This window comes from Gobius niger, assembly GCF_951799975.1.
Source record: "Gobius niger genome assembly, chromosome: 3".
Taxonomy (NCBI): Eukaryota; Metazoa; Chordata; class Actinopteri; order Gobiiformes; family Gobiidae; genus Gobius; species Gobius niger.
Genome location: NC_136854.1, coordinates 37528908 through 37556702, shown reverse-complemented (window position 1 = coordinate 37556702; position 27795 = coordinate 37528908). Strand labels below are relative to the sequence as shown.

Below are 27795 nucleotides of genomic sequence, written 5' to 3'. Positions count from 1 at the left end.
TTGGAGAACCATTCATAAACTGGATAAAAACCCTCTACACCACACCTTCAGCAAACATAATCACAAACGGACTAATGTCTCAACGCTTCTCACTGCACGGAGGGGCTAGACAAGGATGCCCACTCTCTCCCTACCTTTTCACACTATTGACAGCATCCATCCGACAAAATACTCTGATCCAAGGTATCCAGACCCCCAGTATACATCACAAGATTAGCCTATATGCAGATGATATCCTTTTATTTTTACAGAACCCGCACACATCGCTCAAAGAAACAATGCACCAAATCGAAAAGTTCTCCATAGTCTCTGATTACTCTATCAACTGGCAAAAATCATCCATTCTCCCACTACACAACTACAGGTGGGATGTGGCAGCCAAACCACCCCCTATCCAAATATCCACCTCTCATATCACATACCTAGGTATTAATATCTCCCCCACGATGTCAGAACTCATCAGTCTCAACTACACCCCTCTACTCAAAACCATATCAGACAATATTCTCCGTTACATGAACCTACCACTCTCCCTTACTGGCAGAAGAGCAACGGTTAAAATGTCAATTCTCCCCAAAATAAATTACTTATTCTCAATGATCCCTGTCTCCCCCACTACCTCCTGGTTTCAATCTCTCGACTCGGTAATAACAAAATTCTACTGGAAAAATAAACCGCCCCGGATCAAACTTTCAACATTGCAAAAACCCAAAAGTCAAGGTGGCCTAGCGGCCCCAAACTTTGCTCAATACTTCCTCTCAAACCAGGCTCTACATATATACAAATGGATCCATAATCAACCTTCAGACATCATTTGGCTTGATATTGAACAATCAGCCTCTAACATTCCCATATCCGAACTACCAGTCCGTCTATAAAAAAGCACCCATGTTTTGCATTAGATACAATATCAACTGCCCTATCAAACTGGTGGAAATGCTATAAAAAAAAATTATTCATCCATAGAACCATCAAATTACACCCCAATCTGGAATAATCCTGACATTTTAATCAATAAAAGCCCATTCATATTCACCTCCTGGGCAAAGAAAGGAATCACCCAACTCCAACACGTTATCAAAAACAACTCGCTTGTCTCTTTGGTCCAAAAGTACGGCATCGGGAGCAACGAGTACCTCAAATACTTACAACTCAGATCTGCAATTCAAGCCACATTCAAAACCACCATTCAATTAAAACCCCTCCCCCCACCATTGTCTGAAATAATAATTATAAAATCACGCAAAAAACTCCTCTCTAAAATATACAAAATACTCTCAAAGTCAGATAACAGTGTCTCAGTCCCCTCAGATAAATGGGAAATTGACCTTTCTCTAGCTCCCGATGCCACCTTCTGGACCCAAATATGTAAAAACATCTATTTCATGTCTAGTAATCCCAACATTCAACTCATACAGTACAAAATCATTCACAGAACTCACTACACCGCCCACAGACTATCCAAGATGGGTTTCACATCAGATATCTGCACGAGCTGCTCACAAAACATTACAGATACCTATATCCACGCCTTTTGGCACTGCTCACCTGTACAAACATTTTGGAAAATGGTCATAAAGTGCCTTTCCTCCTTTTTTGGCTGCCACATCCCGCTGACTCCCACACTCTGTGTCCTTGGTGACATATCTGCAACCAACCTAACCAGAGCAAACAATAAAATCCTCCTTACAGCCATAACCATCGCCAAGAAAACCATCCTCATGAACTGGAAGTCCAAGCAATTGATCGCCATATCACACTGGAAAAATCTACTACTACAGCACTTCTGCTTTGACTTCTCCCTCTCCGACTCTGATACAGAATCCCTCCCCACCCGGTCCTCCTTCTCAGACTTCATACAGAATGATAGAACAATATATCATTAACATTATTCCATATTAAAGAAAAAGATGTGTATGTATGTATGTGTAACGTGGATGACTCTGCGTTGTGTTACTTAGTAACGGCCAGGAGACGGGGTTGTTTTACAAGGGTTCTTTATCTGTGCAACAGACAAAAAACGGCTGGTCAGCCTTGAACCTGGGACACGAACACTCATAGCAGCTCGGCTGCGCATTGACAGAATGGTAAAATAAATACAATAAATGTAAAAATAAATAAATGTACCTGTGCAACAGACAAAAAACGGCTGGTCAGCCTTGAACCTGGGACACGAACACTCATAGCAGCTTGTGGGGGGGGGGGGGGGGGTACACGTTATAAACCGTTAGTGGTGGTTTAACAAGTAATTAAATAAAAATGTAGAAATTATTTAACTAAAACATGTCCTTAATAATTCTACTATCATACGACACTCATACAAATGATAATTAAATGTAAAAATAAAACTTAAAAAGACACCCCAACAATCGTGACCTACCTCGGCTGCGCATTGACAGAATGGTGCCGAGCTCACGTCGTCCCCACAATTTATAGAGTTTGCCGCCACTAGAGGGCGCTGCCCCACGATTAACACCAGTATCAAGTGGAATACAATAATTTTACTGTTACATTCCCCTCTGCTGAATTCCACTTGACCCATAACAAAAAAAAAAAAATAGACCAGCACTGCACAGGGTACAAAAAAAAATACAGCGTGTAAAATCCATACTTATGTGTACAGGAAACATATAAAGCACTCTAGTTCCCAACCGTACTAGCGAGGTTATGTCGAGCACCTGACACAGCTACAAAACCCAGCGAAAAACTATCCCTGAGGGATCAGTGCGAGACCGGAATGGCCAAAACCCATCTACACACACATAGGGTAAATAGAATATGCCCACTTACATATTCTGTAATTGTAGCTGCAGGTACACCTCAAAGTACATAAAACAAAAATCACGCTTGTACAACAAACTCAAAATGACAACATCACCAAAATGTTGCAAAACTTTCCCCCAAAAAACGGGTACTTGAGTCCGGAAAAAAAAACTTACAGGACTGAAACTGATTTTTGGTGCATCATCTGAATAAGTCGAGTCACTGGTCTCAGTAAACGTCCAGCTCTAGATCTATGGTCAGTTACTGCGTTAGCTGAAGTCACAGTGGGGACGATAGGCATGTCAGAGTCAGGGGTCACAGTAGTCTCTGGGTCAGGGTGTGGGACAGGGGTTTGTGCGAGGCTAGAGTCCACAGAACCACTCTCTGGCTCATTCAAAGGGACATTGTCCGGGACAGCATCCTCCACATTTGTCACACTGCCCGTATTTGATGGTAACTCCGACACCCATGCTCTGGTTCTAAACTCTGCCGATTCTGAGGATGCATCAGTGACTGTAGACCTACTGAGGTCCACTGAACTCGACACGGGGGACAATATTTGTTCCTCTTGGTTATTTTGTTCGGTTTCAGGTAAGGGCAAAAAGTTCACTGGCATTATCAGATTGCGATGTACGACTTTAATCTGTCCATTTGTTGGGTTTTGAATCTTAAATGTGTGGCTCTCATCATTTTTCTCCACCACCACATAGATTTTATTCTCCCAGCGATCAGCGAGCTTTCTTTTGCCACGTTCACCTTTGTTGGCCAATAACACACGATCATCCACCTCAACAGGAGCACCGCGCACTTTCTTATTGTACAGTTCAGTGTGGCGCTGAAGTTGTTTTGTTGCTGTCGACTGTGCTACTGCCATAGCCTCTCTCATGTTTTGACGCAAGGATTCAACATAGCGGTCATAGTCCACAACCTCCGGATCATTGAGCACAGAGCCAAACATAACGTCCACTGGAAGGCGCGGAACTCTCCCAAACATGAGCAGGAATGGGGCATAGCCAGTTGTCTCGTGTATAGTACAGTTGTATGCAAACGTCAGTGATTTTAGAGCTTGGGGCCAACGATGTTTTGCTCTTGGTGGAAGTGCTCGAATCATGTTGCCAATAGTACGGTTCATCCTTTCACACGAGCCATTACCCATTGGGTGATAGGGAGTAGTGTGCGATTTTTGCACGCCTGCAACATGTAGTAATTCCGCTATCAGAGCACTCTCGAAATTGGCTCCCTGATCAGAATGCAAACGTTTTGGAAATCCATAGACACTGAAGTAGTTGTTCCACAGCTGATGGGCGACTGCTTTGGCTGACTGGTTAGGACACAAGAAGGCGTGCGCCATTTTAGTGAAATGGTCTGTTGCAACAAGCACATCAAGGGACCTATTAGCAGAATCTTCAGCTGTCCAGAAATCAATACTGACAAGTTCAAGGGGCTCAGAGGTTCTAATATTTTCTAAAGGCGCTCTGGCTTCAGGCTCAGGGGTTTTGCTTACTACACAGCGCCTGCAGTGTTTAACATAGTCCATAACATCCCGAGAGAGCCCTAGCCAGTGAAACCTCTGTCTTGTTAAGTACAAAGTCCTTTGCTGCCCCTGGTGGCCAGCCTCATCATGAACACCTTTTAGCACTTTGTGGCGTGGGGGGGACAACAAACAGGTATGTTTTTCTTTTATTGACTGGATCCTTTGTCACACGGTATAGTACTCCATCTCTCATAGTTAGTTTCTCCCAGTCCCGCAATATTTTGTTTGCACCAGCAGATTCCTTTGCACGTTCCCTCCTTGATGGTCTCCTTCCTCTTTCCACATAGAAAATGACTTTGCTCAGATCTGTATCATTTCTCTGTTTGTCCTTTAATTCATTGTGGGAGAGAACCTGAGAGTCAATTTGTGGGGGCAACAGGACTGATTGCGTGAACTGGGGCAGGAGCAACGCGTTTGAGCACAAGTCTGAATCGCGGCTTTTAAGTTCATTAAGCACAGCAGCGACCTCTAGCGATGATAACGAGCCAGACCTTGTAACTGCCACACATTGGACAACAGGTTGGCCACACTCGGATGTCATGTCAGGTGGGTTAGCAGACCACCGAAAAGCATCTTGAACGCCATTAGCACCGACAGCAGCAGCCTCAGCAAGCAACTCATTATACGGTACCCTTGTTAAACAGTGGGATGCACTGGACTGTACGAACGGCTCTCTGCTTAAGGCGTCAGCTACTACATTTCGGGGGCCAGGGATGTATTTTATATCGAACTGGAAAGGCGCAAGTAGGGATGTCACGGTAACCGGTGCAGCGGTAAACCCCGGTAAAAATTTTGACGGTGAAAATTACCGTCTTGTTTTGTGTTTTTATTATTATCTCGGTGAATAACCGCACCCGCGGTGTAGGCACGGTGAGCCTCACCAGCCACCGTCTCATCTGCTGCAGTTTCCGCGGCTATTGTCAAATATAAAGCTACAGGCATCACAAAACTTAGATCAGTTTGGTGCTCAGTCTCCTGCACAGTTGCGCGCTGTGTCGTAGCTTTGTTGTGCAGATGCATTAGCTGCTCCCGCTAGCTACAAAGTAAAAGCAGTAAAAGTTCACTTGTCGTAATATAAAGCCGTATAACTTTCACCTCAGCGCCAGCGCGATGCCTCATGCGGTTCATCGCCCTCAGTGGTGCGTCTGTTAGAGCGGGGTTAGTTTAATATATTAGATCCATGGGTTAGCGAGTAGACGAGCTACAGTCAGCCGGCGGATGCGGGCGGCTGTAGCGCTGCTCAGGTGAAGTGAGGGAGCGAGAGGGCGAGCGTGGGGCAGCGGGGCTCACTCAGCCTGGAGCTGGAGGCTCCTACGGCTGAAGCCACGGGGAAATGGCATAATTGTATGTTATAGCAAGTAAGTTAGCGTTTTAGCTGGAATGCTGATGTGGGACTTTGGGTTGAAGGAGAATGTAACGAGTCGCCTCATAGTGCGGCTGCAGCGCCACCGCCAGTACATAAACATGTCGCGGATACCTCCGCACGATGGCACAATGCGTTACGGGGCTCCCGGTGGCAGATTGCAATAGATTCACTCTCGCCGCAGTATTAGGAATTTAATAATGATGGTATTTTCCCAAATCTGCAAAGCGAAAGCTCACTGGAAGGACAACAACAATGTTCCTGATATAGACGGTTTATCTTCGTTTCTGACGCTATAAATAGTATCCAATCCAATCCAATCCACTTTATTTATATAGCACATTTAAACAACAAAACGTTTCCAAAGTGCTGCACATGCAACAAGTAGTACATAGTACATGTAATACCCTCGAAACGATCAACAACACATCGTTATAGTTCCTTTACTTTGATGTGAAAAGGCTTTGTCTGTATTTTTTTATGTAACAAGCGCAGTTAAACTTTTTTGAAACGATTTCAGTTTGTGTAGGACTATCAATGCTTTCTGAACATATTAACACACATTAAAAAAAAATACCGCGATAATACCGAAAACCGTGATAATTTTGGTCACAATAACCGTGAGGTAAAATTTTCATACCGTGACAGCCCTAGGCGCAAGTTTAGCAATCCACCGCTGCTCACACGCATCTAGACGAGCTTTGGACAAAATGTATGTCAATGGATTATTGTCCGTCCACACGGTAAACTTATGACCTCTCAGCCAGTGGTGGAATTTATCGCACACTGCCCACTTTAATGCAAAAAACTCCTATCTGTGCGCAGGATACTTTGACTGGGCGTAAGTGAGGGATTTACTTGCGAATGCGATTGGCCTTGCTGTTGTGCCACCAGGAGGAACTTGCGACAAGACAGCACCTAAACCATCTGTGCATTATTAGGCTCAATGCTCTGAATGGGGCTGAATGGCTGACCATCTGTTTCTTATATATTATATCTATGCTTTCACAACACAGAGCAGTCTTACCAGAGCTGAGGTGGAGGTGTCCAAGATTATGGCAGTGGCCTGTGGGAGTTGGTCCTTGGTGACTTGGATGGCCTGTCCTCCTGAAGCCAGAGCAAGGTCTTTGTAGTCGTTAAAGGTCCCTCCGCCGGTTGAGCGACGTCGCCGCCTGCTGCTCCCTGTCATGAAGAAGTTCACCTGTGGAGGTGAATGTGCAATATCATAGTCAACGTTTGGACATATTATTATGACAGTGATTTTCTTTTCCTGTTTATCATTGAATGTTTCATTTAGATCAGTTTTAAGATTGAAGGAACCAGGTGCCACAACTAGAACGCACATCACAGAGAGACCGTACACACTGGAGCTCGTATTAGAATATACGACTTCATAAACACAAGTGTGGCAGGGAAAGAGTGAAATACTGTGTTTTACCACAGGGGCTCAAATAGACAATAGACGAATACTGAGATGTTGCACGTGCCCTAAGCCCAAGTTATTCCAAACAGTTAAGCAATTGGTCAATATATAATAAACAAACAATCATTTACCACAGATTTAGTTCTTTTGATGAGAGCATCAAGTGTGTCTTTGAGATGATCGTCCTTGGCTGTAGCATCAGTGAAAACGTAGATGTTTGAGTAGGAAGGAGCAGTCGTCAAAGCCAGCTACATAGTTCAAAAGTTCAAAGTTAACTTTAATGTGATGAAAAGAACATGTACAGAACATTTAAACCCTTGGTGCAAACAACAATAAAATTACACTCTGTGTACAGTGGGGTAAAAAGGTATGTGGCTGAAATCCAAAAGGAAGTCTATGGGTAACTGACCAAACTGTATATAGCAACATCTATATGCACAAAACAAGAGCAATATTGGGGTTAGAGTTCAATGGCTTGTGGGGGGTTTATTAGCACCAGAGTTCATGAATGCAGGGGCAGCAGACACTCCACATTCTTCACCAGTTTCACTGATTCAGTTTCACTTTCAACAAAAATAAATAATGTGTATATTTAAATACCTGAATGCCAGAGTAACACATCTCAGGGTGGTCACCTCCTCCGTCCGCTGTAAGCTTTGAAATGTTCCTTTTCATAACATCAGGGTCGTCTGTCTTGATCACAGGTCCAAACTCTACATGTCAGCAAAAGAATGATATTTGTAAGAAGGTAAATGTTTATCACACCAAAACCATAAATTTCTTATAAAAGTTCATACCGGGATCATTGAAAGGCACCAAAATGTACTCAGATGGTTCGTCCTGTGTTCCCCTTTTACTGTCGATGATTTCATAGGCCACGTTTCGCGCTACATCGATATCATCTGACATGCTGCCTGTTGTGTCGATCACAAAACATAAAACGGAGGAGCGAGCAATGCCCATCATTCTGCAAAAACAGCAAAATGTATTTATTTATTTTATTTTATTCGTTTATTTGAACAGGAGCAATGCACATTAATAAACATCACTGAAAATGTACCAGTTTTAGCTCTAAAGCTAGTTTTCAACTGTACTCCCTGGGCAAGATGTAGATGGATCTTGATTTCATTCACGAACCATACTAATAAAGGCGATATTTGATTGTAAAATGTGATAATATTTCAGTTGTATTACTGAGCTCTATTTGTCAATAAAAAATAAATGAGGTCGACCTGAGGAAGTCGTCGTCCCCTGCAGCCAGGCGGATGTCCTCCAGCAGCTGTAGTGAGGCTGCAGTCGCCACCTTCACCGCAGCGTCATAGTAAAACTCGTTGTCTTTGTGCCGCACGTCTTTGTTAATGCCCCCACGGGGACGGGTGCTACTGGTCAGGTCAGACACACCTCCGTGGCTACACTTACCTGTGATCACAGGTGGGACATGTCACAGCTATGACAGTTTCTGCTCTTTCAAATCATTCTTACTTTAGTTTGTTACCAGTGTAACACTTACAATCTCCTACTTTTGTTGCCACAGTAACTATACTATTTATTGTACATGTATAAGATAAATAAGGTACGTGATGTTTTTTCAGTATTACCACTGGGCTTTTTGCTGGAGAAAATTCCCATGTATCCAGATGTCAGCTTCTGTTTTTCCAGGACGGTGGGAAGGATGGGATCGGGACAAGTTCCACTGGCACAGTCGCTGCAGGTACGAGTGTTCATATCTACAACATATGTTAAAGCTCTATCAGCTGAACAAAGTGAAATACTGTATTTCACAAGATTTATCATTGCACTAAGCTCATACAAATTCAATGCCCATATTACTTTAACCAATTATACTCATACTGTATCTAGATGGAAGATTTTCCTTTAAGTTATTCAACTTTATATCGAAACAACCGTACTACAAGAACAACTTCTACATTCTTTCTGAAAAAATACCATACATTTTGTAACTATATGGTCAGTTTTGTCTTTAAAGGGACTATACAGAGTTTTAAAATGTTAAAAAGTATTTTCCTCCCAGAGCCCAGACCTGTTCACCACAACTGCCTCTAAAATCATGAACTGTCACTCAAAAAGGTGTTAATTTGGGTCTGAAGTGCCGTCATGCACAAGCTTAATATAGAAGCTGCAGTTACACGTATGACCTGAGGTGGCGGTAGTGAGTATAAAATGGCAAACTTGCATCTAGCCCCTTTAAATGTACAGATTCAAATGGCAAACTAGAGTGAACTATAAAACACACCTGCAATGTTTTCAATTGGAAGATCTGCACGAATGAGACTGGGATATGGGTCTGTGTAGCCCAGCTCCACCCAATTACTGTGGCTGTAGAAATCCTGAAAGTTCACAGAAATGCACACAGTTAAAGATAAGATAGTAAATAATCTCATGAACTCATTAATATTAATTTATTCCATCTATGAACACACTTTTGTCTGCACACAATGTTAAGTGAGTAGCTTATTTGTCAATGTTCTTTAAAGCCATATTTGCATAACAGCCAATAAATAAACTAAAATACAAGCATTTATTTCATTATGTGTTTAATAATATTATTATTATATTAAGTGTTTTTCTTTGATATTTAATAATAATAATAAAAACATGCATCTTTACTGTGTGCGGACTCACTTATTTTCATCATCTTTGACTACAGGTGGTGGTACAGTAGGATTTCATCCATATATTTTTATTTTTATTATTTTACGTTTCTGCCTCTTTTACCTGTAGGGTGTGGAGGATCTTGCCCAGAGCCTCCCTGGCTGCCTTGAAGTTCTCACTGCGAATGTTCGCTTTTATTGCTGCCATTCCCTCGATGATCAGGCTCCTCCCCTCAAGGAACGCCTCAGAGTTGAAGTGATGGGGAGCACTGATAAGGTACAACACATTATTATCTGGTTTTCTTTTTCTAACATCAGTCCTATATTTCACTTTATAATTTCTCACTTGCTGCCTTCTGGACTGATGACACTGAATAAAGGCTGAGGTTGTTGCAATAGGTCTAATATTATGAGATGTGTGTGTTGTCAGAGCCAATTTATTTCTAGTTTGATTGAAAGGTTTTAAAAGAAATGACACAAATGACCAATGAAAGACACTGACATATTCTATTGCCTGAATGAACCCTCCTGGAACCGCCACCTTAACGTGGTAGAGGGGTTTCAGCGCTCGAATGATCCTGGGGGTTTTGTTGTCGGGGGCTTCTTGCCCCTGGTAGGGTCTCCCATGGCAAACTGGTCCTAGGTGACGGGTCAGACAAAGAGTGGTTCAGAAGCCTCTTATGAGAGACCAATAGGCCCGGTTTGAATTGTGAGGCCGTCCTCCCGTGGACCCACCACCTGCAGGAGGAGCCAGGTGCCTGGTGCAATGTGATTTGGACAGCTCCATCAGCTGCCCCCACGACCCGGAAACGGACAAGTGGAAGAAAATGGATGGATGGTATGTAAGAAAAATGTAAAAGGGGTACTGGATCACAACCCGGCTCAACTAGGATTGGGGGCTTGTCCGGGATCCTAACACCCTCCCCGATTAACATTTAATTTTAGACACATCCACAGTAGTTATATAATATTTTCCCACCTATTGATGAAGTCTCGGTCGACGAGTCCATGCTGGACATAGATTTCCTGGAGAGCGGAGTGAAATTTGGCCCCTGAGACGTCGCCTGTGGCTGTGGGACCAAGACAGGCCTGGACTATCTCTTCAGGAGAATTGCCCTGCAAGCCAGGAGTAAAGAAAAAAGAAATTTTATTGATTAGACTATCTGTAAAGGTGTGTCTTGATCTTATAAATGCGGTTCCAATGACATCACACATAGTTCCGGTGGCCATTTTGAATACCGAAGTAGCATTATGCAGTACTACAACATGTAACAATATCTCTACTCAGGATTAAAATGAAAGACAACTGATTGATTTTTTTGTACTCGTAATCATTGCTCAAGAAGATAACAGTTAAAACACAGACCCAGTATGGAGGATTGAAAGTGCAACAATTAAATAAATAAATAATAATGAATGAAACATTTATTTAATTATTTAATGGTGCATTTAGTTACTTAATTGTGGCATTTTCAATCCTCCATGCCCCAGAGAGCGCATGTGTATGTGATATAACCAGCAAATGTGGCACAGACAGGCTCTGTCTGTCAAGCTACAGCAGGATTTACTACAGGTGTGCTTTTCTCCTCAGACTAAATTAAACACATCAAAGAGGAAACAGAAAACCTTTCTCTGTGTTTTTTACGTCATGTCAACAGAGTCTCAGTCTGAGTCAGTGTTTAATCTGCTCAAGACGTTAGCATGCTACCGGTTAGCAACTGTCAGTCAACGGTCAATGGCTTCAACACGATACACACATGTGTGGCTCACATCTATGAACACTGAGGAAAAACTGCAGTAACAGTTCAGCTCTGACCTGTCACATGTTGTATCCAAGGTTTGGAGTTTGGTTCAGGGCTTTCTCTTGGAGAAGCTGGAGCTGAGCTGTTGAAGCTAAATGCTAATCTGTAGCATGCTAACATGTTAAACACTGATTCACTGGTTTCTTCACATAAACGTGCGTCTCTGGGGCCGCATTTTTACTGTTATCTTCTTTAGCAATGACTACAAGTACATAAAAATGTCTATTTACAGTTTGTCTCAGAGATCACAGCATAAACTAACATTTTCCTCAACACTATTCTGTCTATTTTGCGCAGCCAGTCCATGAAGGGATCATAAGAATTACTATATTTAAAATAATGGTTAGTAATATAATTACAGACAAATGTATTGCTGCTGAAACCAAGTCTTTTATGAAAATTCTCCATTAATAACAAAATGTCTTTATTTTTATCAAGAGCAGACAGTAACGTAGAGGTTTTTGTAGAGGTTTTAAAGGCTCACCGTGGGATTGAACATATAATCATATTTTTGTGCCACGGCTTCACACGTTTCCATGACTTTCTGCAGCAGGGCGTTCTCAGTGATGGTGACATGAGTCGAGCTCCCACCGAAGATGGGGACAAAGGCCAGGGCTGGTCCCGACAAAACCATAGCAAATACAGCCAGACCCAGCAGAGAAGCCATCATAAATCTGAAGAGAGAGAGATGGGTAGGGTTGAAGTCAGATCAAATGAACCTTACGAGATACCAGCAAAAAAGACCTATGTGCATACTGATGATTATAAAACAGATAATGTGAAAAATACACATATATACAGTATATGATGAGTTTTAGATATTCATGTCAGGAACTAAAATAGAGCTCATGCTTGATGCTCTTCCAGAGCAACTCATGATTTAAAGGGGGGGTATTATGCAAAATCGACTTTTTCAAGCTTTACATCATGTTATTATGTCATTCCCTCATTAAAAACATGCCTGAAGTGTTGCCTTGGCACATTCACGTATTTTTGAGTAATCTGTAAAAACTCTGATGGCAGACATTTTAGGGATAGGTTTGCCTGAGTCCTCCTAGGAACGCCCCCACCTCCTGGAGACGCCTCCGAGCTTTCGTCACCAGCCGAGTAACCAACCACTGCTCCTCAGCAGAACCCCCTCCCCACTGATGCCACAGACAGCGTGTGGAGGGGGCGTGTCGGAAAGGGTCAGAGGTTCTTAAAGAGACAGAGGCCTATTTCAAGACATTCGCTACAGCCATCTTGAGAGAGCAATTTTATACAAGGCAGTTATTCTAATTTACTGCATTTACAGACCAACAGATGGTTTTGTCATCATTGTAGTGTGCTATAGACTGGTGCTATGTGATTGAAAAAAGCATAATACCCCCTCTTTAAATTGACGTATTTTATCTCACAAACTTGAACAAACAAACAAATGGGAAAGTTTTCTCTGATGAAGAATGATGTTTCTGGAGTAAAGGAAACAGAGCAGGAGGCAAATTACTTTTATTTAGGATAAACTTTAAATGAACGCGATATCTGAACGAGACGCTGCGTGATCTGAGGCCACTCTCGCTGTTCTCTGCATGTGGAGCAGTCGGATGGCCCGCCCCCCGTTGCGTCGGCTACTCTCGCCGATCATCCAGGCGAGCCGCAACCTCATCTCGAACACACCTACTTTTACAGATCCCCCTCCTACCTGATCCTCGTTTCTACAGACACGCACGCACACACACTTACACACAGCCCCCACTCTCGCTTCTCCGGACACACATAACAGACTAAGAAATAAGAGCATTAACTGTTGAATTAAAGTGATTTACTGATGTGTACCGGCGCCTTTAGTGCTCTTCATCATCATATAGAACAGTTTGTCAGCTGCACTCTGTGAACCTCTGAATCCCGCCATATTTCATGCCTCACATCACCTGTGTTTTATAGTTAATGGTTATTTGCATTGCTTTTCAGCCTGTTTTGTTCACACAGTCATGTGCAGGGAGAGGAGGGGCTTCTGCCGCTGATACTGCTTAAGGTGACCGAACTGGAAGAATGAGTCTTTGAGTGAGCAACGCAGGCAACAACAAGACGTACATGCTGCCAAGTTGAAAGGTGAGCCTTACTCTAACCGTCCTTAACACAGGGAATGACACAGAGCTTGATGCTGTGCTTTTGTGCCTTGTTAAACGTTTAATGATAGCTTTGGAGTAGCTTGAGGCATGTTGTTTCTTGTCATTTAGTGTGACTTGTTTTGGACTTTGACAATGTTGTTTATCCTAAATTGTTATGTAAAAACACAGGTACTACAATGAAGCAGGATGAAGATGCTTCCACAAGCTGATATTTCCAAGCAAAGTGGACTCAATCAAATGTATTAAACCTAATGCACTATCTATGTTTTCAGTTCTCTGTTAATGAGAGGACGTCCCAATCAATTATACAAATTCGAAGAACATATGTTTTTTAGCTTTCTTTCAAAGAGTCAAAAATAAGAATACCCTCTTTTTAATCTTCATAGGGACCTTAGTGTAAAGAGAGAGCAATCACGGCAATTCTCCATGTCTCAACTAAACACATTAGCGGTGTTGTTGTTGTTATTATCATTTTATCAAATCATTGATCTTAGTTTTGATCATTTGTGCATCATGAACAGATGTTTTAGGTTTGGGATGGAAGCAGTGAGATCATTGAATTGCAACGGGAATATTGACTCATTGTTTTCATGTGGAGACAAGGTGTTAGACTGAGCTCACCTCATCAGTCCACTGTGCACCAGCCAGTCATTGGTTATGGATAATATAAAGAAGATTGTTTGTATCTCAGTTAAGCTGAAACAGTTGGCCTTTAAATCACTGACAATAATATAAGAGAAAAATGAATGAATTACAAACAATATTGGAAAAAGTAATTACTATGAAAGGTCTTTTTATACTTTGCACCCTGTCTGAATAATACTGAAAATGCTCAATGACTTAACAGAAAGATGGCCACTGCACTCTTTGTGCAAGTTCCAAGCCTGGATAAATGCAGAGAACTATGTAAAGAAAATAGTTTTAACCTTTTATACATGCAAAAATGATCTGTTAAAAAAATCTGTTTTCCAGAAGTATCAGTATTGTTTTTGTATTGTTTTTTACATCTCATCCAAGAAAATTCCTCGGCTCTCTCTTCCGGTTTGAAAACTTTGCAGTATAACCCTCCAGTGGGGAGAGGTTAGACTCGCCATTAGCCATTAGCTGCCTATTAGCTACAGGAAGGGTGTAAATCCCAGTTTGCAAACCAGAAGGAAAGTAGCATTAAAGTCACCTTTTAGGCGAGAGGCATCTTCAAACATCTTCAATTATAAAAAAAAAACAACTCAGAATAGAGGAAAACGCTTGTACAACTCATTTCTTGCACAAAAATTATGTATTTATAAGTATTTACGTAAATTCCCATACACAAGGGACCTGATGGGATGCTGTGTCTAACCTGGAACGTAAAAAGAAGTTTGTTTTTTGACTTTATGGCTTGGCGCACAGTGAATCTACCACAATTACCCAGAAGTGTTTGAAAAGATTTACAACACTGGCGCTGTTTCTGGGCACGTTTGGATTCATGCTAAGTACTTTACTGTGGTGGCTAATACACTTGGCATTATCTTCTCACACTTGTAAGGGAACAAGAGCCGGTATGCGGATGAACCCTGGTTGAAACAGACAATGACATGTTTATCTTGAAGTAAATCTAAAAAGTGCATTCCTGTGTTTTGCTCCCACAGAATAAGAACAGAACCCTTTTCATTTTTTTTAAAGGATGGCTTGTGCAAGAAGGTGCTTGTGCCAGATGTTTCCCAATGCAGCATTATCTCAGGGGAGAATAATGTAAACCAAGTGATAAAATATTTATCACAAAATGCATGTTGAGTCCTGTCTATGATACTACAAGTCAGCTGTTAAAACATCACTAGTTACTGATTCATGGTACCTGAAGGAATGAAGTTAGAGGCATCATTTTGGTTAATTATCTCTTTGATTATTGTGTTTCATGTCAACGCCAAACTATACCAAATCATACATCTATTCAAGTTTCCTAGGAAGTTAAAACATGTTTGTCATAGTCAGCAAAAAACAGCAAAGGCAGCCAGTAAGTATTACAGTCACTATGTCATTACATAGTGTTGCAGGCAGTGGCACGGATACAGTTACAATAGGTGGCATTGTGCAAAATAGATGACTGATTGGAACAGATTGCAGCATACTCTGGTTGTCTAGACTCAAATTGTGTCAATATAATCTATTATTTTTTTATTTATAATAAAATGTCAAAACAGCACTAATCATTTCAAGTGCACATGACAGGTTTGAATGCTTTTGATAATATGACTTATTTAGATGGATGACATCTGTTGTAAGTGATAATAATCATTTTATTTCAGTGAAGCAGCAATTGAATGTAGAAATGTTGGGCAGAAAAGTGATTTTTCTGTGACTTTTTAAACTACTGACAGGAAGTCAGTAGTTCAGTCACTGACAGGAATAGAGGTAAAGTTCCACAGTAGTTTGACCCATTGACTCAACATGGTCACTTCCTGTCAGTGTCCAATAAGGGAGTGACTCTTTAAACATCACTAAAATTGTCAGACTAATGAAAGATGGGTATTTTTAGCAAAATCTTAAATAAAATTGTGCTAACTATGTTTTAGCAAAAAATGGTTGAACGTGTGGTATGCACTTTAAGGGCACAATACCTGATTTTTTTCCCCTAGAAATGGAATGAAATGTATTTTTGCCCACCCCCTTCCCTTTAGTATATACCAAACTCAAACATTTGAGGGAAAAAGACTGCATTTAATTATTAAGCATTTCTATCAATTTAATAGCTAGTTTTCTAGCATTTCTGTAAAAGTGACCCTGTAAGTTGTTATATTATTATTATTGACCTTTATTTAACCAGGATAGTCCCACTGAGATTAAGAATCTCTTTTTCAGGGGAGTCCTGGCCCCAGAGGGGAATCTATTGTACATGTTTTTAGTGGTAGGGGAAACCGGAGTACCCGGAGGAAACCTACGCAGACACGGGGAGAACATGCAAACTCCACACAGAAAGGCCCTGTCCTGGTGGGAATCGAACCCGGGACCTTCTAGTTGTGAGGCGTGAGCGCTAGCCGCTGCGCCACCGTGCCGCCCAACTGTGCCTGTAAACTGTAAAAAAAATAAAAATCCATAGGTTTCAAGTGATGTAGATATAGCAGAGGAGGTGCCTCAGGGCCTTCAAACTTCTGAATGATCATAAGTTCTCAAAATGGCGTCTTCATGGAAGTGAAACCCATGAATTAGTCTGTAGAATGTTATGAACTCTTGGTTTCTTCTTTCCTTTTATTTCAGATTCTCAATGTCCAACCATACAGTGGCCCCGGGCGAGGTCCCAGCCTGCCCTTTGCTGCAGCTCATGATAGACCACAGCGTGAACAACAACACCCAGGCTAACATACTCCTGGTTTGCATCCATGGTGTGGTGTCCTGCCTGGGCATCCTGGAGAATGCCCTCATCCTTTGGGTGGTGGGCTTTCGTCTGCAGCGTCGCACTGTCGCCTCCGTGTGGGTGCTCAACTTGGCCATGTCAGACTTTTTGGCCACTCTGACACTGCCCCTTTTCACCTACTACCTTTCCTCCAATCACAGCTGGGAGCTTGGACAACCACTGTGCAAAATCCAAGCTTCCATTTTCTTCTTGAACATGTTTGTGTCTGCCTTCTTGCTAGCCTCTATTTCTCTGGACCGCTGCCTCCTGGTGGCCAAACCGGTGTGGTGCCAGAATCACCGCTCGGTAATCGGCGCCTGGAAAGTGTGTATTTTGGGCTGGCTTTGGGCTGTAATCAACACTTTACCCTACTTCTTATTCCGCTCTGTGACTGAGAAAATGGACAATCGAAAATTATGCTACCACAATTTTGCCATGTACATAAGCTCTCCGGACATGCTACAGGCACAGTGCAGGATAAGACAAGAAGCCACAGCTGTTTCCAAAACATTGCTCGCATTTTTCTTCCCCTTGGTTGTCATTGCTGGGAGTTACATACACATTGCGATCACTCTGAGAAAAAGAAGACTACGTCGGAGGGACAGCGCAAGTAGACTGGCCACTACATTGATTTCACCAAGCCCGTCAACGAAAAGCGCCAACATATTCCTTAAACCACATGGACCCGGTCGGTCGCCGTCATTGACACCAGTCACGCCATCTCCTACCACTTTGTCCAATCAAAACCAGCTGTCCCAAAGCTTCACCAAAATGGTCACTTTTGTCGTTGCTGTTTTTGTGCTTTGCTGGTCTCCATACCACATCTTCTGCATCATCGAAGCCGCTGCTGAGTATCGGAGGGACATATCCGACTTTGTTCAAGTTGGCCTGCCTCTAGCCACTACTTTTTCTTTCCTAAATCCAGTGTTGAATCCCATTTTGTACGCGTTTAGCTGCCCGAACTTTTGCGTCCGAATACGGCAGAGTCTCGGGGCCGTATTTGACGAGTTGGTGGAGGAAGGTGGAGGCATACTGATGGCACCGGGGAGAAATTTAAGAGCCCACATCAGAAGGAAAAACAGCGGAGAGGGACTCAAAAATCAGCATGTTCAACAATCCTCAAGTCATTCCGCAGAAAACCATTCACCAATGAAAAAACACTGGAATCCCCTTAAACTCAGCGAAGAGAAAGGAGAGGAAAACATACTACAAAGCTGAATGTACAGTAGACTAGTTTTGTTTGTTTTTTTGTCCATTATGTATTACTTGTAAACTTTTTTTTTTAAATGTAAAACATCTACATGCACTGTTGTGTTTCGCTGTCAGATGCTTTGTGTTTAAATGTTTTTTTTCTCTCAAAACGTCTGAATGGTCATGTACCTTCGTTAACATTATTTCATTTTTTGTGAGTAGGCGTCAGTCATAACTCTTCTCACCCTGGACACGGACTATTCACCCCCCTCCCCTCAGGCAGGAGGCTACGGTCCACTCAGACCCGAACCTCCCGCCTCATGGACAGGTTTTTCCCCTCCGCCATCAGACTCATGAACGATAACAAGACCCAATAACTCTGTATCAGACTCATGAACGTAATAACCTGTTCCAGACATTGACACTGCTCTATTGCACTATGTGGTACGTCCACACTCAGATCTGCTGCTAACACTTAATGCACCTGCACATCTGTGAATACACTCAAATGTACTCAAATTGTTGTTGTCTTTATCATAGGTTAAATTTAAATCATCTTCTGCATGTCCTTATAGTCTTATAGTTTTTAGGTTTTTTTAAGTTTATTATTTATCTAAGTCATGTGTTATATTTTGTATGTTTCTAGTTGCACGACTGAACCGAAAAAAATAAAAATAAAATGCTAGTTGTGAACCACTAACAATGGCCAATAAAACGTTCTGATTCTGTTCTGCACCCCCCTTCCCCTCACACAGCGTCTCAGACTGTCCTGATGATGCATTCAAAAGGAAAACTCAAGAATCTACTCAAGAATCTAATGAGTGTCGACTCATTTTTTCAGCTTCAAGATATGCAAAGTAAACATTTTGATACTGTGGGGTGGCGCTACTTCCTGATTTTGAAGGTGCCCACTCTGTTTGAAGAGCTGACATTAGAGTTACCTCCTTATAAGGATGGGGGGAGTGGTCTGGGAGTTCCTCTCTGTGGGAACTGGGACAGATGTGGAAATTTCAGGATTGACTTAATGATTCTTGTGTTGTTGTGACAGGCTTTAAAACTTGGCTTCAGTGATATGACTGTAATTCCCAGGCTCATGTTACTCGGTGAGTTTGGACTTGTACTTGTGAAAGTGAAAGTAAAAGGTGAGAACAGACTCATTATGGCGGCACGGTGGCACAGCGGTTAGCACTTGTAGAAGGGCCTGGGTTCAATTCGCACCTGGACGGGGTCTTTCTGGGTAGAGTTTGCATGTTCTCCCCGTGTCTGCGTAGGTTTCCTCCGGGTCGTCCGGTTTCCCCTACCACTAAACATGTATATAACAAATGAATCCTCCAGCAGGTAATAATAATAATAATGCATTGGTTTTATATAGCGCTTTTCTGGACACTCAAAGACACTTTACATTGCACTATTCGTTCACTCCATACTCGGTGGTGGTAAGCTACTATTGTAGCCACAGCTGCCCTGGGGTAGACTGACGGAAGCGAGGCAACCAGTCTGCGCCATCGGCCCCTCCGACCACCACCAACCACTCACTCACTACATTCGCTAGGCTTCCTGATGTTACCAAACAGTCTCCCCCAAGTACCGACCAGGCCCTTCCCTGCTTAGCTTCCAAAGTCTGACAGGATTGGGCATCGCAAAGGAGGTATGGCCACAAGATGGTGATTCTGACCATCAGCCTGGCTCAACATCTGGAGATGGGTCCCAGGGTGAGATTCTGCCGCTGCCCACTGCTCCTCATGGGTCGTCCCAGAGGCGTCGAAGGATGGGCTTTTTTCCATAGCACTTGCTTTATACCTATATATATATATATATATATATATATATATATATATATATATATATATATATATATATATATATATATATATATATATATATATATATATATATATATAGTATAACATTTTTAAAAGCTGTTCACAGGACTAACTGCTCTGCCATTTTAATCCAGCAGAGGGTGACATTTGCACTGGTTCCCCAGACAAACATAACTTGATGAGGCGGGATTATGCTTTTGAGGGCCTGTAATCCAGAAGCACTTAACATTGAGCTGTTTTGTCGTGAGCACCTTTGACTGATTGGATTTGATCATTTTTCATATCACTTTTTATTGACTGGTTCAAAAGCCTTTGGTCTGCCCCAAAAACTTAGTTTAATACAATGGGTCACTGGAACAGTGACCCATTGTATTTAGTGTCAGGTGTAAAGTAGGTCACATCCGTCATTCAGGATTTACCACAGGACAGAGGTAGCAATAATTTGGAGGGAAAATGAGAACGTAAAAACTGAATGGGATTAAAATAGCAAACAGATTCCCTCCTTCATGTCTCATTCATAAACTGTGCTTTTTTTTTACGTATTCATCAAAATCTTTTCCATAAGAATATGAGTTTTGCCTTTAAAGGATGGAAGTTACTTGGTACTTCTAAATTGAAAAAGTATAGCCATTATCAAGTTTGTCCCTCTATGTCACCAGCAGCTCTCCAGTTCTTTCCAAGTAGTTTTCCAAAGATTTTCTTCATTTAGAAGTTTAATCAATCAAATGTGACTAATGTTTCGTCAAAATAACTCATGTATCTATGTATGTAGATACATGTAATGTATGTAACATTAGAAACAAAAGTATCTCTCTGTAAAGTCTCCTATTTACAGAGTCCCCTTTACTCTGTAAAGTCCCCTATTTTGAAACAGCTTCATTGGCTGCCAGTGTCTTTTAGGATCAAGTTTAAAACTCTGGTTCTAGCCTTCAGAGTCGTGCATGGTCAGGCTCCTTCTTATATCAGTGCTCTGATCCAGCCTTACACCCCTGCGCGGGCTCTGAGGTCTGTGGATCAGAATCTGCTAATCTGCTAATCCTGAGAGTCTGATGGCTTGAAGAAAGAAAAAAAAAATGTTCAGCTGATTTTTAAAAGCACAGAGTCCCGGGAGTGCAGTGGGGAGTTCATTCCAAAGTTTGTGTCAAATAGCAACAAAAGACATATCTCCTCAAGTTTTCATCCAAATATGAGGAACTATCAGCAGATTTTGAGCAGTCAATCATGTATTTCAAGTTAAATGTTAGGAGCCTGCTTCTGTCACACGCACTGAAAGTCAACACCACAACCGCATAAAGAACAGGGAGCAAAAGAGAGATGTGAAGATTATAGCGATTGGGGCTTCTGTTTGTCCCGGTCAGGAGACAGAGGTTTGGACTTGCAAAATGAAATGCCACTGTGCCAAAATGCCAATGAGCAAAATCACGTATTTAGGGTCTTGTGAACAGAGAGGTATCTAAAGATGTCCAGAGCCGCACCCCTTATCTTCACAATGAAACAAGGGCTCACAGATGGAGCACGAGGCTGTAACTATGCGCTTCAAAAGTCAGCTGGTCTCTGTGTCTGAGACCACCATAAGGGTGTGTGATAACCTGAGCTTTCCGATTCAGGAGAGTACATTAAAACAGCATGAGAACACAGACGAGATGACCTTGTCTTAAACTTCACCAATACACTATCACTTCTCTGTCATCAAAGCTGTGTTTAGTGGCTTTAAGATGGATTTACGCTGATCAAGGGTCACTGCTGCGGTCACAATGCATCCACTTTACTTACTTTAACCATCATACACCATGGTTTTTGTTACTCCCCCTTGCCTGAGCCGAGCTGTGTCGTAACATCGACCCTCACATTTCATCTTGGCAAGCAGTATTCACAGGAATGTGCCACACTGGGCCTGTGCGCCTCCGCATCTATCATCGAACTGGCTGGAGGAAATGTTTTGACCATAAGCACAATCACAACGTGGAGCAGGGGGAGGCAGTTTTCAATCTGCTGACTGTGATACATCCTGAGCAACCACAGCCATCAGCCTACATGTCAAAGGTTAGCTTGAGGGAGTACTCTCAGTTTTAACAAATATAAATGCATGTTTGCAAAGTAATCATGACTCTACACATTGTGTCATAATTCTAAAGTTAAGCCAATTAAAATCAGTTTCTTACCTACAAGATCTTACAAGATACAACAGTCCTCAGGTGCTTTGCAGAATCATTAAGTGATTAAAAAAGTGATGCTCCTTCTTCATCATCTGATTGTGAAACAGTTTCTAGTAGCGCTGCAGATGTCTTAGAGAACAGAAACCTCTAGATTTTGAATGCGCCCACTCTGTTTTTGGAGCTGACACTGAAGTTGCCTCCTTTTAAGGATGGTGGGAGTGGTCTAGAAGCTCCTCTGTGGGAACCATGGGACAGATTTGGAAATTCCAGAATTGATCCTTCATGTTTGTCAGAGGCTTTAAATAAGTGGAATTCCCAGCATCCTTTTTGGTAAACAGCTCATGTTGCTCAATGAGTTTGGACTTGTACTAGCGAAAGTGAAAGTGAAAGGTTATAGCACAGACAGAGATGGAAAGTCACAGCCTTTCACTGGCAGCTGTTTCTTATTTCCTGTGTTTTAACTATTAAACTGCCTTTTTCATCAGTTGAATCATTATTATTTTTGCGCTTGTGTCCTCCTCGTCCATATTTTAGTTCATCCTGATGTGTTATTATTTCATTGTAACATCAATAGACTTCCGATTTAAGTTTGAAAATCAAGATGCAATTCAATGCATTTGAAATTGTGTTTGTAGAGGTCTTAACTACAGGATTATTAACAGATTTGATGCAATAAGACCTTTTGCCTTTTGGGACGAGATAATATTTGTTTTGCTCTTCACTATTCACAGCCATTCAAAAAGCCATTTGTATTTGATTGTGGTTAACTGTGTAACCCTAACTTCCTGTCAACACAGAGACACTATATTTCAGCAACTATAGAGTCATTAAAGACGGTTTACTTCGCACGTCTCTTGTCTGAAACAGTTGCGTAAGCGAAGGCCTAAAGGTCAAACAGGAAACATCTCTCGCACACTGTCTACTTGCAGCACCACTGTTTCTTTATTTAATGCAACGTTTCGGCCAGTGGGCTTCATCAGGCAAAACAAAAAGTATAGAGTAATAAAAAACATATACTTTTATTAAACCTTTGGTAACACTTTACATTACGGGCTGGTAAGTCCTTGGTACTTACAGTGGTAATTACAGTGGTACTTATGGTGGTAATTACAGTGGTAATTCTAGGTACTTATTGTGGTACTTAAAGGATACTATAGTGAGAGTTAGAAGTGATGTACTTCTAAACACAGTGGTAACTCTTTAATAATGAAGGTTGTACCTCTTGTTTTCCCTCATGCATGTTGCTTTACAGTCACACAATCCTAGAAATTATGTCTGTATGTAGAAGTACCACATTTACTACTTATGAATTGCTGCTGTAGTATATACCATAGATGTATCACTGAAACCACTAGAAACTATCATTTAAAGTACCAAAGTACATAGAAGTATGACCTTCATTACTAAGAGTTACCACTGTATCTCTTAGTAATGAGAGATACAGTGGTAACTCTGTGTCTCCCTAACCCCTAATCCTACTGACTAGTAATTATGACTTTTAGTACCACAATAATAACCTAGTAATTAACCTGCAATTACCACTGTAAGTACCACTGTCACTACTAGTAATTATCACTACAAGTACCACGGACTTACCGGCCCGTAACGAAAAGTGTTGCCAAACCGGCGTGTAAACATTTGTATACAGTCAATGAATCAAGTTAAAGAATGTAATCTTCCGAGTTTAGTTTTTAGTTTAGTTTATTTTATTTATTTGACAGGGACATGTATAGGAGCATTAATCAGCATGAAAAGATGCTTTGTACCAGACTTTAGCTCTTGGAGCTAATTTCCATCTGCAGTCCTGAGACAGACAAATACAAAACACTACAAAAAGCATAAAAAATAAAGTTCACAATATTTACAGACAGTATTTACATTTAATACAAATTTTAAAAAGTACATTTTATTAAAAGGAAAACGTGTTCCTCTATAGTCTATACCCACCCCTACCCTTGTCAGATGTCAAATTTAGTTGTTGTTGCTGTTGTTGTTGTCTTTAATGCTGACATGTTTGATTTCCCAGAAAATGTTGTTTCACACCCAGGCAAAATCGTTTTAAGTTTTTGCATAATTTTAGTGCAGTTGGAAGTTTGTTCCATTCAGAGATAGTTTTAAAAGAAAATGCTGATTGTCCTAATGCTGTTTTTCGTTTTGGTATGGTACATTGGCCATTGACTGTTGACCTTGTTGTTCTGACCATCTGATCAGATGTTAATTGGACAAACTTTTTTAGTGGTGGAGGTGCCACATTATTAACAATCTTGAATAGTAATTTTAGATTTAACTATATATTCAAAATTGAGCATTTTATATTTGGTCAATATTTGACAGTGATGATACCGTCGCGATTTCCTATCTAGAATCCTAAGTGCTTGTTTATAAAGAGATTCTAAAGGTTTAATTGTGGATTTGTTGGCTTGTGACCGGCATGATACACCGTAGAGTAAGTGAGGTAATATCATTGCATTGAAGTACGTTTTAGCTCCTTGTATGGTCAATGAATTTCAATGGTGAAAATTGAAATTTTCAATGGTGAAAATGGGAGGACTCCAGAGCGCAGCTGTGCAGGTATCGCTCTTGTGCAATAATGTAAACATCCCCAGGACACGCCATGGCGATGAGACATGCACAACACTCATAGGCCAGGAGCCTCCTATGTAACACAATACATGACCAGCCTTAACCTACCCTCTCCCAGAGGGTTTTCTGCCCCGTGGTATGTGTTATCCTAATCTTGTGTATAATTGTTTATGTGCTTTGCTTCATTGTGATTTCTACTTCCAGCAACAAAAGGGGCGCCATGCAACAGCTGCCCTGGTGCTTTTGGCGCATGTTTTATTTTATCTCTATTAATACAGGAGAGGCCCAATGAGTACGAGACTCTCTTTTTCATGAGCGCCTGTTTCATTGCAAAGAACAACAATACAATATTTAGAAAGTGTTATAAGTATCAATAAAAGAAGGGGTATTATGCTTTTTTCAATCACATAGTACCAGTCTATAGCACACTACAATGATGACGAAACCTTCTGTTGGTCTGTAAATGCAGTAAATTAGAATAACTGCTTTGTATAAAATTGGTCTCTCAAAATGGCTGTAGCGAATGTCTTGAAATAGGCCTCTGTCTCTTTAAGAACCTCTTGACCCTTTCCGACACGCCCCCTCCACACGCTGTCTGTGGCATCAGTGGGGAGGGGGTTCTGCTGAGGAGCAGTGGTTGGCTACTCGGCTGGTGACGAAAGCTCGGAGGCGTCTCCAGGAGGTGGGGGCGTTCCTAGGAGGACTGAGGCGAAGCTATTCCTAAAATGTCTGCCATCAGAGTTTTTACAGAATACTCAAAAATACGTGAATGTGCCAAGGCAACACTTCAGGCATGTTTTTAATGAGGGAATTTGACATAATAACATGATGTAAAGCTTGAAAAAGTCGATTTTGCATAATACCCCCCCTTTAAAGCAGGTACAATTGTCTAGTACTAAGCATTTTAGATGTGACAGAGGCACTAGTTCAGTTATTTTATTATTGTGGTTTGTTCCATTTGTGGGCAATAAGAAAAGCCTCTTTTTCCTGTGTCACTATTCATGAGTCCATTTTTTAGAACTGAACAGTCATGTGACCGAGTGTTGTATAGACTTGAGCTGTAGTTTAGTTCACATGCGAGACAAGCAGGAATCCTCCCAACAAATCCCAACAAGTCCCTTATAAAGAAGATACAGTGCTGCTCTCTCCGGTTTGTCAGGGAAGACCGGCCAACTTTGTCACGCAGCAAACAGTGATGAGTTCTGTGTATGTCTCCAGTTATAAATCAAATAACAGAATGATAGAATGATTCCTATTAGTGAACCTGTTCATGACTATGGCAACAAGACCTATTCTGATTCTGATTCTGGTGCCTGCTCTTACTTTCGTAGTCAGTATTCAGATTCAAACAGTCCGTGTACAGCCAACAGTAATGAGACAGAACAATTTAGACTAAAATATTGATCATTCATTATACATAAATATGCTTTTAATAATTGTACTCAATTCGATAAAGTCAAACTCAACTAACATGAATTTATAAAGTTCTATTTTTAAGCATCAGATTTTCTTTTTTCCGCTGACAAATTTTGACTGAGCACTGGTCCATATGGTGAATGTAATAAACGATGAGAAGTACATGGGCAGGAATACTGTTTGAAAACATAAGACTTTGCAATGATAAGAAATGATAAGAAATAAGAAATAAAGCACTGAAGTATTTGTTCAACAGGTTTGGCAATGGTGCAAGATTTTTAAAAGTGAACTCAACAAAGGTTTTGCTGTGAATGAATGATTGTGCTGGAACCCTCTGTTTGCAGATGGCCCCATAGACGGGCGGCTGTAAGTACAGGAGATGAAAGCGATAGTGCGGGCGCGGGATGAGAGAGGAGGAGAGGGAGGAGCGTGCGGCCCGTGTCAGATGCTGTTTGTTGGATGGATAAAGAGGTGGAGTGGACAGGACCGTGGCTCACAGGCAAAGACATCTGTGTGAATGCCAACCGGACCACGGACACGACCAGCCACTAGAGCAGCGCCATGGAGGTCTCTGAGGGAAAGCTGTTGAAGAAGGTCAGTGCAAGAACTTGTAGCTGTGAGCTTTCCATCCATCGTCCCCCATGTGCTCTCTCATTCATCCTGGCTTATTGTACCCGGAGAAATCCTACGCAGACAAGGGGAGAACATGCAAACGCCACACAGAAGGGCCAGGTGGGAATCAAACCCGGGACCTTCTAGCTGTGAAGCATGAGCGCTAACCACTGTGTCACCGTGCTGCCCATTAAGTGAAAGTATCACAGGTTCACTGGAGAAACTAGCCTGACTAAAAAAGTTCAGGAGTTTTTACTGCTTCCACTGTTGAGCCGTGAGCACAAGTGTCTCCTCTCCTGTGGTTGGTGCATCGACTGCTTTGTTGGCTGACATTCACAACTGACAGATGTAATAAAGTGAGGGACAGAAAGCTCTGTCTGGATCATATTACATATTCGAAATAAATGACATTTTAGACAGAACTGAAGGAATGCTTGCTATTTGCTGATACTTGAATTGGACTTTTGTTATGGAACTCATACTGTGGCCTTCTATTCCAGTCACAAGGAATAGAAGGCCACATAAGAAGTCATGAGGAGTCACGAGACAGTATATCATTGTGCTAGTCCCACTTTTTGTAAAAAATATTTGAGATATATCCCAAACCAATATGTGCCAGACTGCTGACAAAGCGACAACTCAAACTGAGTGTATTAGTAAAGAGATGTTCTTGTGGTGCTCTAGTCTCTGATGTTCAAACAGATGGTGCTTCTACCGTTGAAGAGACCATCGTGTTGAGTCAAAACTAACATTCACATAAACAAGAAAAGTGTCGCTTTGAGCAGAACAGTTACTGCAAATGTTATTAATATATATAGGAAAATGGAAAACCCCTGTAATAAACTTTTACAGCATGTTGCAATATATTTGCAGCATTAGTGGCTTAAACTTCCTCTTACATAAAGTTCAAAGATAACAGACTGAAGAGGAAATGTGAAGTTTCGTTGTGGGAGGGCTAAGTTTAAGATGCTGGTGTAGATATTACAGCAGACTATCTTGGAACTTACAAAATACTTCATCAGCAAATGTATTGACC

At 41.5% G+C, this 27795-nt stretch overlaps 2 protein-coding genes across 4 annotated transcripts in view; one reads left to right on the top strand and one right to left on the bottom strand.

The window, feature by feature from the left end:
• The window catches only part of LOC306960786 (von Willebrand factor A domain-containing protein 7-like), an 86748-nt gene that overhangs the window by 9600 nt on the left and 49353 nt on the right, over window positions 1-27795 (bottom strand). For 2 of the 3 annotated variants that reach the window (XM_079553338.1, XM_079553337.1), the window contains exons 10-11: window positions 7215-7331; window positions 6688-6861 (exon numbers count right to left, since the gene is read on the bottom strand). In XM_079553338.1, the coding sequence (XP_079409464.1) occupies window positions 6688-6861; window positions 7215-7331 (291 nt within the window). Of the gene's footprint in view, window positions 1-6687; window positions 6862-7214; window positions 7332-7683; window positions 7797-7880; window positions 8051-8315; window positions 8503-8681; window positions 8811-9337; window positions 9432-9819; window positions 9965-10674; window positions 10812-11981; window positions 12107-27795 lie in introns of those variants that run through there. The other variant, XM_079553339.1, reaches the window with a different exon arrangement.
• LOC306960505 (prostaglandin D2 receptor 2-like) lies at window positions 13501-18196 on the top strand (the record flags this gene model as incomplete). Its single annotated transcript, XM_079552935.1, has 2 exons — window positions 13501-13588; window positions 16843-18196. The coding sequence occupies exon 2, from the start codon at window positions 16850-16852 to the stop codon at window positions 18194-18196; it is 1347 nt and encodes a 448-aa protein (XP_079409061.1). The 5' UTR covers window positions 13501-13588; window positions 16843-16849.